Raw genomic sequence first — 12,139 nt, forward strand, 5'->3', positions numbered from 1 at the left:
CCCATAGCAGTGCCGCTGATCTGAAGGTATACATTGTCCCCAAATGTAAAATAGTTATAGGTAAGGACAAAGTCACAAAGTTCAGCCACCAGGTTAGCCGTGACATTATCGGGGATAGTGTTCTTGACGGCTTGTAGTCCATCTTTGTGTGGAATGTTGGTGTAGAGGGCTTCTACATCCATAGTGGCCAGGATGGTGTTATCAGGAAGATCACTGATGGATTGTAATTTCCTCAGGAAGTCAGTGGTGTCTCAAAGGTAGCTGGGAGTGCTGGGAGTGTAGGGCCTGAGGAGGGAGTCTACATAGCCAGACAATCCTGCTGTCAGGGTGCCAATGCCTGAGATGATGGGGCGCCCAGGATTTCCAGGTTTATGAATCTTGGGTAGTAGATAGAATATCCCAGGTCGGGGTTCCAGGGGTGTATCTGTGCGGATTTGATCTTGTGCTTTTTCAGGGAGTTTCTTGAGCAAATGCTGTAGTTTCTTTTGGTAATTCTCAGTGGGATCAGAGGGTAATGGCTTGTAGAAAATGGTGTTGGAGAGCTGCCGAGCAGCCTCTTGTTCATATTCCGACCTATTCATGATGACAACAGCATTTTATGTCACGCTCGGTGCCTGGAAATTGGAGAATTTAAGAGTAGAAAAACAAATCAGGATGTGTCATGTGAAAGTGACCCAAAGCAACCTCTCCCTAAGGGTCTGAGCATGGTGCTTCTGAGGGCTCCCAATGGAGCCTGCAGACTTTGACCTTCAACTAAGGTCCTTGCATGGCAGTGGACTGCATTGCCATTAGATGGTCAGGCTGACACCTGGAACATGGGAGTCAAGTTGGGTAGGGAAAGTGAAGCTTGCTAGCCATTTAGGGAGTACAATGAAGAAGAGAAGCACAGGGGGCTACAAACAGCAGAGAAAAGAAAAGTCAGAACTGAGGGCACTCTGCCTTTTTTCTGCATTGGGTCGTCCTTAGTGTTCAGAGAGTTAGTAGACTCGGATATTTCCACCCCCACAGGGATCAGGATACACTGACAATCCCACAGGAGCACATCTTGCAAATCTTTGTTTGCAAGATTTCAACCCCACTTTTACAGAGCCAAAGAGGCACGGATATGTTTGCATAAACCAAAGCAATCTGGCCAGCACAGCTCTGATTATGCAGACCCTACCACTGCTATATGGTTTTAAGGATGGCAGCCTTACTGTTAACACAGGCTTGTCCTTTAGAATGTTATTGTGATCTGTCTCATGTTTGTTTGTTTGTCTGTCTCCTCAATAGAAAATTAGCCTGGAGTTCTATATTGACATCCATGCCCACTCCACCATGATGAATGGTTTCATGTATGGGAACATCTTTGAAGAGGAAGAAAGATTTCAGAGACAGGCTATTTTCCCTAAGCTACTCTGTCAGAATGCTGAAGATTTCTCCTTTGTAAGCAACATTTCTCTTAATTTGTTTTTATTTTCCTTTTTAAAAAGAAAGATAAATGTGAGGCTTCATGAAAGTCTATGAATTTTGTTTTTAATGTGAAGCATGACATATTTTCAAATTTTAATGATAATATGTTTGTCACCATTTTTACCATCAGTAATTACCAGTGGAGATCACAACCCCTTCTCTCCAAGGTGTACGTTGTGGTTATACATCTTACAGCTGTACACACAAAAAATATTAACAGCCTAAGTCATCCTACTTGTAAGGTTGTAAGACATTAGAGAAGGCTGAAAAATGGAATTTCAGTCCCTCAGGAAATCCAAGATTTCAAAATTTGGTTTTGTCCCAAATTGGGACAAAAAAGTCAAAATCTTGGAATTATTCACAAAATGAAATCTTCTAAAATATTTTGTTCCAAGCTCGTTGAAACATTGCATTTTGATAAAGTCTAACTGTTGCATTTTGACTTTGACAAGATGAGTGAGGTAATATCTTTTACCGGACCAACTTCTATGGTGGAAGGAAACAAGCTTTTGAGCTTCACAGCTTGCTTGGGTTTGCAGAAAGTAGCCAGAGTGTCTGGCTTTATAATTTTGACTTTTATATGATGTTATCATAAAAAAGTTTCAACTATTATATTATATTCATAAAAGTAAACAATGATAAAGTCAAAATGAAATGCTTTGATAATTTCCTGTTGGAAATGTTGATCATATTGATACATTTCCACACACACAATTTGATTTCATGGCATCAGCTTTTTTCAATGGAAAACCATTTCGTCAGAGATGTTTTGAGCAGCTCTGTAAGATGTCAATCGCATTTTTAGCTAGACCGAGGGGAGGATTCTAGAGGATGGAGGCTTTGGTTCCCAGCAGAAATCTGTTTTAGTTTGTCATATTCTCACTCCTTTCATTGACCACAATTGTATTTCCTCAATCTCTGTTTTCTCCTTCCCTCATCCCTCCACACAGTATGTTTCTAGCTCTATGGTATGAGTGAGGGTTCCTTGTGAATGACATGACAGCTGGTGTGTGGCACTCGCATCCTCCCCATCTCCGTAATGCCATCTCAGTTAACCAAAGTGAGAGATTGGGGGTCAGAAGAGTAGAGAGAAAAGGGGGAGTTTCCCACCTTTTGGCTTCAGGACAACAACAGATTAACAACATCAGACACAAGAGCAGCCAAGTCTGAGAACTGGAAGCAAGGTGATCAGAAACAAGGCCATTTTCCTGATGGCAGTAATGCCAGCCCAAAGTTTTATCATCAAGGAGCAATGCAGAAATTGCTTCTCATGGTCTCATGTAATAGAGACTTGTCTGTAATTGCTTTGCAATACAGAGCTGATGAGAGAACTAGAGATGGAGTTATGCCAAGGTGTATACCAGCAGAAGGACTAGGGAGACAAGCTTGTTAATCCCTCCCAAATTTCTAGGTTCTCTGTTTAGACTAGTGATGGGTGAACCTCGAGCTTAGGAGAATCAGCATAGAAATGTTTGGATTCTTAGCTGGCTCTTCTGAGGGCCCGGTCTCAGGACCTTCTTTCCTACTGCTGCCACCCACTCCCCTCTCAAGCAGCACTTCTACCTTTAGGAGAACTCTAAATGGGAATTGGGAAAGCCCTTTGTGGGCTGGCAGGTATTCTCAGAAGGGAATCGCTACATCCAGCACAGACCTACATGAGAGTGTGTCTTTGGCCCAGCCGCCTCTCAGGATATATGTCCAGCAGGTTTGCTCCACATCGGGGGTGGGAGTCTGCCAGGAGAAAGCTTCAAAAGGGATCCTGCTGTGCCTCAAGAATTTGGGTTCAGTGTGTTTATACTGCTGCCTGACTGGTTCAGCTCCTCGCCGCTCCCTCATTAATAGGAAGGGATCCTCAGGGCCCTATGGCCTTCTTCCCCCCACACTTTCCCCTTGATTGCTCTCTGGTGAGCAGGCGTCCTTCGCACTCGCTGCAGGTTTATCAGCAACAGCAGCTGGCCTGGTAGTGCTGTCCAGCTGCCCGTTCCAGGCACCGCTGCTGCCAGCCTTTAACCGTCACCTCTCAGCTGCTTCCCTAGCGTTGTTCTAATATGACACACTCAGGGCCTTCCAGATCATGCTGTAGTTTGGGCTTTCCTGGGCACGCTGTGCATGCCGGGATGTCCCTCAAGGAGAAGTCCCAGAGCACAGAACATCAGAGTCCAATGCTAGATAAGAAGGGAAAGGGGCTGAGATTAGGTGCAAGGAATGGCAGAAAGTCTCGGCCAGTTCTTCTCTTCCCGAAAGCACTCTGGTGTGCCAGGTGTGTATTGACTAGAGTCATAGAATCATAGAATATCAGGGTTGGAAGGGACCCCAGAAGGTCATCTAGTCCAACCCCCTGCTCGAAGCAGGACCAATTCCCAGTTAAATCATCCCAGCCAGGGCTTTGTCAAGCCTGACCTTAAAAACCTCTAAGGAAGGAGATTCTACCACCTCCATAGGTAACGCATTCCAGTGTTTCACCACCCTCATAGTGAAAAAGTTTTTCCTAATATCCAACCTAAACCTCCCCCACTGCAACTTGAGACCATTACTCCTTGTCCTGTCCTCTTCCACCACTGAGAATAGTCTAGAGCCATCCTCTTTGGAACCCCCTTTCAGGTAGTTGAAAGCAGCTATCAAATCCCCCCTCATTCTTCTCTTCTGCAGACTAAACAATCCCAGCTCCCTCAGCCTCTCCTCATAAGTCATGTGTTCTAGACCCCTAATCATTTTTGTTGCCCTTCGCTGGACTCTCTCCAATTTATCCACATCCTTCTTGTAGTGTGGGGCCCAAAACTGGACACAGTACTCCAGATGAGGCCTCACCAATGTGGGAAGCACTGAGAACAGGGGACTGGGCATTAGCATTGTTGGCATCTATTCGTGGTGCTGTCAAGGACTCTGTAGAAGTTCTGGGGCAAGTTGCTTCACCTCTCTGTTCCACAGTCACAGTTTACCCCTTCAAATACATATTAGACTTCAGTGTGCTTAATAAAGTAGGCTGGGATTTTCCAAGGAGGCTAAGGGAGTTAGGCACCCAATTCCTTGAGTTGGGTGCCTAACTCCTGAAGGCTCCTTTGAGAGAGAAGAAGGATGGCTTAGTATTTAGGGCAATAATGTAGGGCTTGGGAGACCTGGGTTCAAGCCCTGGTTCTGCCACAGGCTTCCTGTGAGACCTCGGGCAAGTCACTTTGTTTCTTTGTACCTCGGTTTCCTACTTGTACAATGGAGGGAATAGCATTGCCCTACCTCGCAGGGGTGTTACGTGGATAAATATATTAAAGACTGCAAGGTGCTCAGATGCTACAGTGATGGATAGAAAATTGGAGACTTAATGTATGTTCTTCCTATTAACAAGGGAAATGAGGTTTCCCTATTGGTTCAAACTCTCCCTTAAAAAGGGATGTAGGAAATAGGTGCCAACAATTAAGTAAAAAACACTGCCTCCCCCCTCTGACTCATAGGTTTGTGTTTGGTGGTAGCTGGAAGATTAAAGCGAGCGTTGGCTTCCAGTCCGCAGCAGTTCATCCTGGTGCTGCTGACCCTCAATGTATTATGTAGTGTCAGCGCCCCAACCTATGTAGTTGCTATGTCACTTAATGCAGCGTAGGATTTGTTTGCAGCGTGAGCCAATGTGTCATACAAGGGAGCACAATGAACTGGGTCAGTGGCAGGCCCCCAAACAATAGCTATGCTGCTGTTCAACTTCAGAGGAGGGCATTTCAGCCCACTGATCTGTTTCATTTGGAAGATATACCCTGTCATCAATCCACAGCATTAATATCTGCCTTTAGAGCAGAATGTATATTTGATATGCATGTGTCCAGATATGAATGGGGATGCTTGGGGATTTGAAAACAACGAGGGGATGCACCGGTGTGTATTTAAGGGAGGCACTGGAAGTTGCCACTGATTTCCAAATGAAATAGTCTCCAAGCTGTAGCATTTTCAGCTGCGTGCGTAGGAGTCATGCGAACGGTTGGAAATATCTTTGACTCTGCTGCTAGAATAGCTGCCTAAAAGATATAAAAAGGCTCCTTGGTTTGAGAGTTTTGTGTGTTTGGAGGGGTGAGGGGAACGTGTTGGAGATTAAAAATCGTGTATGTAAATACAGTCCATTGAATGCTCCAAGAGTCGGGGGAAGTGCATCGTTAGCGTTATCAGGCCGATGTTTGAAAGTGTGGGAATAGGCCAGTGTTGTTGCTAATTAATCCTCCAGAGCTTCAGGAGGTCTCATTTTACATTGTATCCTACTGCAGACATGGCTGGGATTCGAATACTTCAACAGCAGCACTTCAAGCGAAAGCAGGCGGCTGCGTGAAGTGTTGTCCATAATTGACTAGCTCCATGTCTTCACACAGCACAGAGACAATGTTCCATTATGTTATCCATTGACAAGATCATTGCAACGATTACTCTCCTTAAAGCGTCTGTCAACCTTGATTGATTTGCCAGGGACAAAGAACTGAAAAGATTTGAAGTGGGGGTACAATTTTTGCCACCATTTAGCATATATAATAGATCTCTTTTGATGTCAAAAGCTCATCTTCTATTAATAATGCAGAGGGCTTTTGAATGCAGGCTACTCGTATGGGGTTCCACACTAATAACCTAGTTGCTGTGAAATGGGATTCACTTTGGAAAAGCAGTCATTTGTCTGGGCTTTATGCGTTCAGAATGAATCCCGATTCAATGGAATTTCTTTCAATGCTCTGCATGATTGCAGCTGAACCCAGAGCGGGCTAGGGAAAGCAAATCCTTCCCTTCCAGCTGGGAATCTGGCAGCAAGCACACAGCGAGATGCAAACAAGCAGAGACAACAAGCCTAAGATGATGCGATCAGAGGCCTTGTTTGGTTTGTCTGGCAATCTCCCATTAATATACTGTAGGGCACATTTCATGCACGGCTGCTTTCTTCACCTATCATTGCCATTAGGCCTTTTTATTTAAATGACAGCATATGAGGTAGAGTAGTGTAGAGATTAGAGCAGGGGATGAGAGGGTTGTGTTTGGCTCTGCTACTGACTCACTTGCATGATGTCAGGCAAGTCCCCTAACTTCTCTGCCCTATCTGCTAAGTGGGAGATTAAAAAAAATAATACATGCCTCACTGAAGTTCTGAGGATTAATTAGTCTGCACAATAAATAATGCGTAAAGTACTAAACATTCTTTGGAAACTAATGCAGTTTTAAAGGTATCAGTAGGTATTTTAAGTCCCAGCTATGGCTGTCATGAAATGTGGGAATATCTTCCATATTTGTAACAACTTCCAAGAAGAGCCTCTGCCAGGAGAAAATGAAAAGCCAGCGCCTGTTTCGGTGGGTCTCACCAAATCCACACGATCTTGTACTCCCCTTAGTGGCTGTGCAGCAACTGCTGGCTGCAGATCCCACTTCCTACATCGGCATTCACCTGGATGCCGCTGAATAAATAAGGAAACAGGCACACAAAGAAAAGCTATGAAGTTGTGCTCTGTGACAAATATGTAAAAGACACATTTACTTGGGCTGCCGTAGAGGAAATAAGGTCAGAATTGGTAGGAAAAGCTTTTATATTTTCAAGCATCTAGAAAGATATTTTTAAACAACAGAGTAAATATATTATGCTCTAAAGTTATCATAGGAAGAGCTGACAGACTGACTAATCAGGTTTTATGAGCAGCTGTTGACACCATCTCTGAACGCATTACGCATAGATGGGAATTGTTGCGCTCTTTGGAGTGGTGTTCTTAGTTTGACATTTCTCATTTTGGAGAATGGATTAGTCATAATGGCCCAGATACAAGCACTTGAGCATTTCAAGAACATGTTAGCCTCAGGGATGGCTAATTTTGACCTTTGTGACAGTATTAGAGGAGACCATCTGTTGTCTCTGTTTCAGTTAAAAGCAACAACCAGAGCCACTCTATAATGGTTTTATTGTCTCCCATGGATTGCTTTTCTGGCCGTTAAACGAAAAAAAGATGTTGGTCAAAGATCAGTGTTCAGGTAGCAACACCGTGAATAGGTGACACCCCAAATCCTTTCTATTTCTTCGCAGTCTCTCCCCTCCTTCGCTCACCTTGTTCCTCAAAGTAGAATGACTACATTATTACTCCTATTTCTCATTATTTTTTATGGTAGCAGCTAGGAGCCCTCTTCTGCCCAGTACTGTACAAATACAGTGAAGGACTGGCCCTGCCAAGGAGTCCTTACAATCTAAATAGAAAATATAGAGAGTGGGAAAGGAGACAGCAGTGAAGTGACTTGCTCAAGGTCACACAGCAGATCAGAGGACAGAACCCATCTCTCCTGTGTTCTAGGTCCAGTGCCCGAGCCACTAGACCATACAGTCTTCCCCAGAGGCTGAGCTCTGTGTGACATTTATATTTAGCACATAAACAATTAAGAATCAGTCCAGCCAGTCTTAAAGCTGATCTGCCTGCTCTTTGGGACTGCTTAGTAATACTCTGAACTAATGCAGTGCCTTTTATCTCAAAGCCCTTGTCCCCATCATACAGGTGAGGCAACTGTGGGACAGAGAGGTTGAGGCCACCATTTTTAAATTTGGATGCCGGAAGTTAGGCAAATAGTGATGTCAATATACTATCCATTTGCTGCTGGAGATCCCATTCCCTTGCTGTGCTCTTCTCCGGGAAGCGGATTTCTAAGAAAAGGTCTGCAAGTGTGTTGTCCTGGGTCTTGAAGCCATGCCAGGGAGTGCCCAGGCAGCTGCCACATCCTGAGCTCCACCCAATGGCTACTGAGAAGCTGGTGGCACACGTAAATTATTGAGCTGAATTTTAGCTCCTGCATTTCCTGTTTTCTTCACCGTTCCTCATATCTTCATTCACCCACTCCATCTGAGCTTCTCATCCCTCAGCTGCTTCCTGATGTTGACGATAAAACTTTTTTCTCCTTTCTTTCTCTCCTCCCCCACATCCATCCCTCTATCCTTCCTTACAGCCTTCCTTGATCTGCACCTTTCAACAAGCCTTCTCCCATGTGCTAGCAACAGCTGCTCCAGTCTGTCAATGCCATCACATGCTGGATGCCCTGTTCTGTAATCTTGTGATCCATAGCACTAATCTCTGAAATCACTCTTCATTCTGGGGCACCACTGGGGGAAGCACTATGAATCAATGCAGGGGCTAATCCCAGGTGACAAGTGGTGGACCAAGCGAAAGATCAGAAGGAGAGTTGGTTTGGACTTGGGCAGGGGCCATTAGCACTGCAAATGGGATCAGGGGAAGGGAACAGGTGCGTGTGGTTGACCAGAGCAGGGATACATCCCTTCTACATGTCTTTCTGTCATTTAGACAAAACTCCCTTGTCACTGGAATACCAATGACTGCTGTGTTCAGGCAGGCTTTGTCAACTTCATGCAAGACCAACAGATCTCCCCAGAAATCTCTCAAAACCAGAACGCAATAGAAATGATTCTACCGCCTTGTTTGTTGTCTTATACCAGTGGCATTTCCAGGAAGACAAATATATCCATTATGTATTTGTTTCCCTTTTGGGATACATTTTTGTTCACTGCTCCTTGGACATGCTGCTCTATACTTTGAGGGGGAAGTGGGGATGTGTTTGTGGTGACACGGGCAACAGTCTGTAAACTGTATGTTTCTCAGCCTGTATGTCTCTGTCTCCCAAGAATGCTGCCCTCTGGAGATGCTTGGCCAAATGAAACTGATCTGTCACATGATAGTGAATCAGTCCAGCCCCATGTTACCCAGAGGCTTATCTTCAAATTAATCTGTTCCACTAAGACGAGAGGGGGAAATAAACACCCACAAGCTACGCAGTTGTTGTTGTTTATTTTTCTTTCTGCTACTTTCTTATCATTTTGCTTGTAAATGCATCATTTTTAAAACCCCAGGGGAAGACATCCTGTATATTTGAGAGTGAAACATCTTTCCTGTTACTCTAAAATTGTTAGCACTTAGTCTGGTAAAGTAACATATACACAGACCTTCACTGTTACTTTAATCAACCATCTGGGGCCGGATTGTGGCCTGGCAAGTGGAGCATCACAGGGCTGTTAGGTGTGGATGGACAGCACTATGTGTAACCGACTCCTAGACACTACCACTGTACATAGAATTAATAATAAGGAACTGGCTACCTGCAGCCTCACCTGCACCATGGGAGAGGAAGTAAGCTCCAGGGAGCTAATACTTCTGCATGCCTGGGGGAGCATACCCCTGCATCAGGTACTGACCCAGCATAGTTTACTCCCTCCCTGGAGCAGGGGGGAACCCAGAAGGATCTTGAGATTCAGAGTCATTGTCTCCCAGCTGGGCTTTCCAGGAGCTGGGCCCCTGCCTGAGAGCAGTTTGTGATCTCGCCATCCACGCCTTGGAATTAATTGTGGGCTTGCCGTTTAATGATGGGTTTATCACTTTCCCAACAGGTTACGCCATATAGGTTGCTGCTTCTCTGGTAGTTGTGCCGCCTTGTCTGTCTGGCTCTGTGGCAGTGTCCGAAACGTGTGTCATTTCTGTCAGTGCCCTGCCAGGATGCCCTCCCTCCCCGCGCCAATATTCATAACATGGCTGTAACCTATAGCACCTCAGGCAATTGCTACAGGCATTCTTGTGCATCTTTTGAGGCAGTGTCTCATTTTTCATGGACGAGCAGGAGAAGTGAGGGCCCCAGAGCTGCACTGTACTAAACAGTATTGATTATCAGCTCAAAAGAATACTACAAAATGCCAACTCTGGCTTTTTCAGCGGCAGGGTGCGTGTTGTGAAGCAGAGGTCGTCTCTACAAAGAGCAGCTCTTCTTTTCCTGACTCTGGCTGGGAGGCATTTACAGAACATATGTACGTAATCAACACCTGTCACCGGGTGGGCTCGGCCTTTACGGGAGGCTCCGACGGTGCTGACTTTTCTGCCTGCCCGGTGATGGGTTTGGTGTCAGCCAGTGGATGAGTCAGGTGACCAGGCAGAACGTAATGGTAGACAGGGATTGTGCTTCTCACGAAAAGGAACCTGATCAGTTGGAAAAGAGACCGACAGATGAAAGACCTGTAAGGAAGATTCTACAGCGTCAGACATGACCGGGGAAGGGGCTTCCCACTGCAATGAGGGACAGGAATAAAAGAGGGAATTAGGAGGCCCTGAGAAAGAGTTTCACTAGAAAACAGGAATCTGTAACAGATAATGCAGGGGGTGAGAAAGGGAATTGACACTTGCATTGGTTTAGGTGGCCAGGCTGGGACTTCCAACAAGTGTGGGAGGGAGTCCCCCTTGGCTCTGCATCAACAGGCTACAGTGGACTGCTGAGACTCATGAGGCTGCCCTTGATCGAACAAGGAAAGACCCAGCTTGAGGTTGCTGCAGGCCTGTTTTGTTTTGTTGAGCTGTGTTGAACTAGGTCCTGGAAGGGGTGAGTGTTACACTTGCATGGATGTCTGGGAAGGTTTTGAAAAACCCTAGGAGTGTGGAAATAGAGGCAATGGCAGAGTCCAGAGGTGGAGGAGGTCAGACCCTGTTACAGCAGCTTACAAAACAGAGACTGTTGCTTGATGGAATTCTGGAGAATCTGAAAGAATTAGAAACAGTGGATGCCACCCTGCAGACATGTACTAGTAGGCTTAGTGCTGCCCATGCTCAACCACCAGCTGTCTCCTGCATTGTGTGCTATGCCCAGTGTGCTTCCATACTGTATATTGAATACAACTTACCAAGGGTCGTGGTGGAGTCTCCATCACTGCCAATATTTAAATCAAGATTGGGTGATTTTCTAAACGATCTGTTCCAGGAATTACTTTGGGGGAAGTTCTGTGGCCTGTCCTATACAGAAGGTCAGGCTAGATGATCATAATGGTCCCTTCTAGCCTTAGAATTGATCAATCTATGAATCCACCCTCTATTTGCAAATATGCTTTATTTTGGCTTCCAGTTGCATTCACTTCCATGGAGGACAACATTAGTTCCTTCAGCCACAGAGATTCTGGAGTCAAAACGTAACTTGACAGTTTGTTGATGATGCATGAGACAGGAGCGCATAACAGCTCCCTCCTTCACAGCCCTGGGCTGCTGACCAGACAATACAATCTGTTTTTGTCAGCAAACTTAAGCAGGCATGACTCAGAAGGCACTTAAGAGGGGAAAGGTTCTGATATCCCCTTGATGCATGTGTGTATCTTCCATTAATGCTAATAGGAGTTGTGCTGGCGTATAAAGGGGATAATGGACCCCCCTTAGGGATCATATCGGTGTGTACAGTAACAAAGTGCTTTTTTAACCATCTTTCTTTCTGAGTAGAATCACACTTTAAATCCAGAGAGAGTGGCTGAGTGTGGGCTGTGTTTATGTCGGCCCTGCAATGTGATTGCATTGCTGTACTGCTGGGTACTTCATATTGAATAGTAGGAAGAAATACTATTCATATTGAATAGTAGGAAGAAAGAAAAATGAGGCATCTCAGTAGAACCTGATAAAGCTTGTTACAGTTTAAGGATCTTTGGTTCTGCGATTTGGATTCAGGCCTATGTCGGTCTCATTCTTAGGGCTGGACAAACGGGTTCAGATCAAATCAGAACCTTCCCATGAACCCTCTCTGACTGTGAACTGCAAGGCTTGAAATAGGTCAGACAATGTTCCTTCATTATCTTGTTGCTGTCCATCTTGGCATTTCCTGCTTCCAGGAATATTGTGAGACATGCTATCTTCCCAGCTGTTGTCAGGAAGAACCAGAATCTTGTGGGGCAAGGCCC

General features: G+C 45.2%; 1 protein-coding gene across 1 annotated transcript in view; it reads left to right on the forward strand.

The window, feature by feature from the left end:
- AGBL4 (AGBL carboxypeptidase 4) overlaps window positions 1-12,139 on the forward strand; it is a 1,373,421-nt gene that overhangs the window by 1,257,076 nt on the left and 104,206 nt on the right. The window contains exon 10 of the mRNA XM_077825380.1: window positions 1,273-1,425. Within this exon, the coding sequence (XP_077681506.1) occupies window positions 1,273-1,425 (153 nt within the window). The remainder of the gene's footprint in view (window positions 1-1,272; window positions 1,426-12,139) is intronic.

This window comes from Eretmochelys imbricata, chromosome 8 (genome assembly GCF_965152235.1).
Source record: "Eretmochelys imbricata isolate rEreImb1 chromosome 8, rEreImb1.hap1, whole genome shotgun sequence".
NCBI lineage: Eukaryota > Metazoa > Chordata > Testudines > Cheloniidae > Eretmochelys > Eretmochelys imbricata.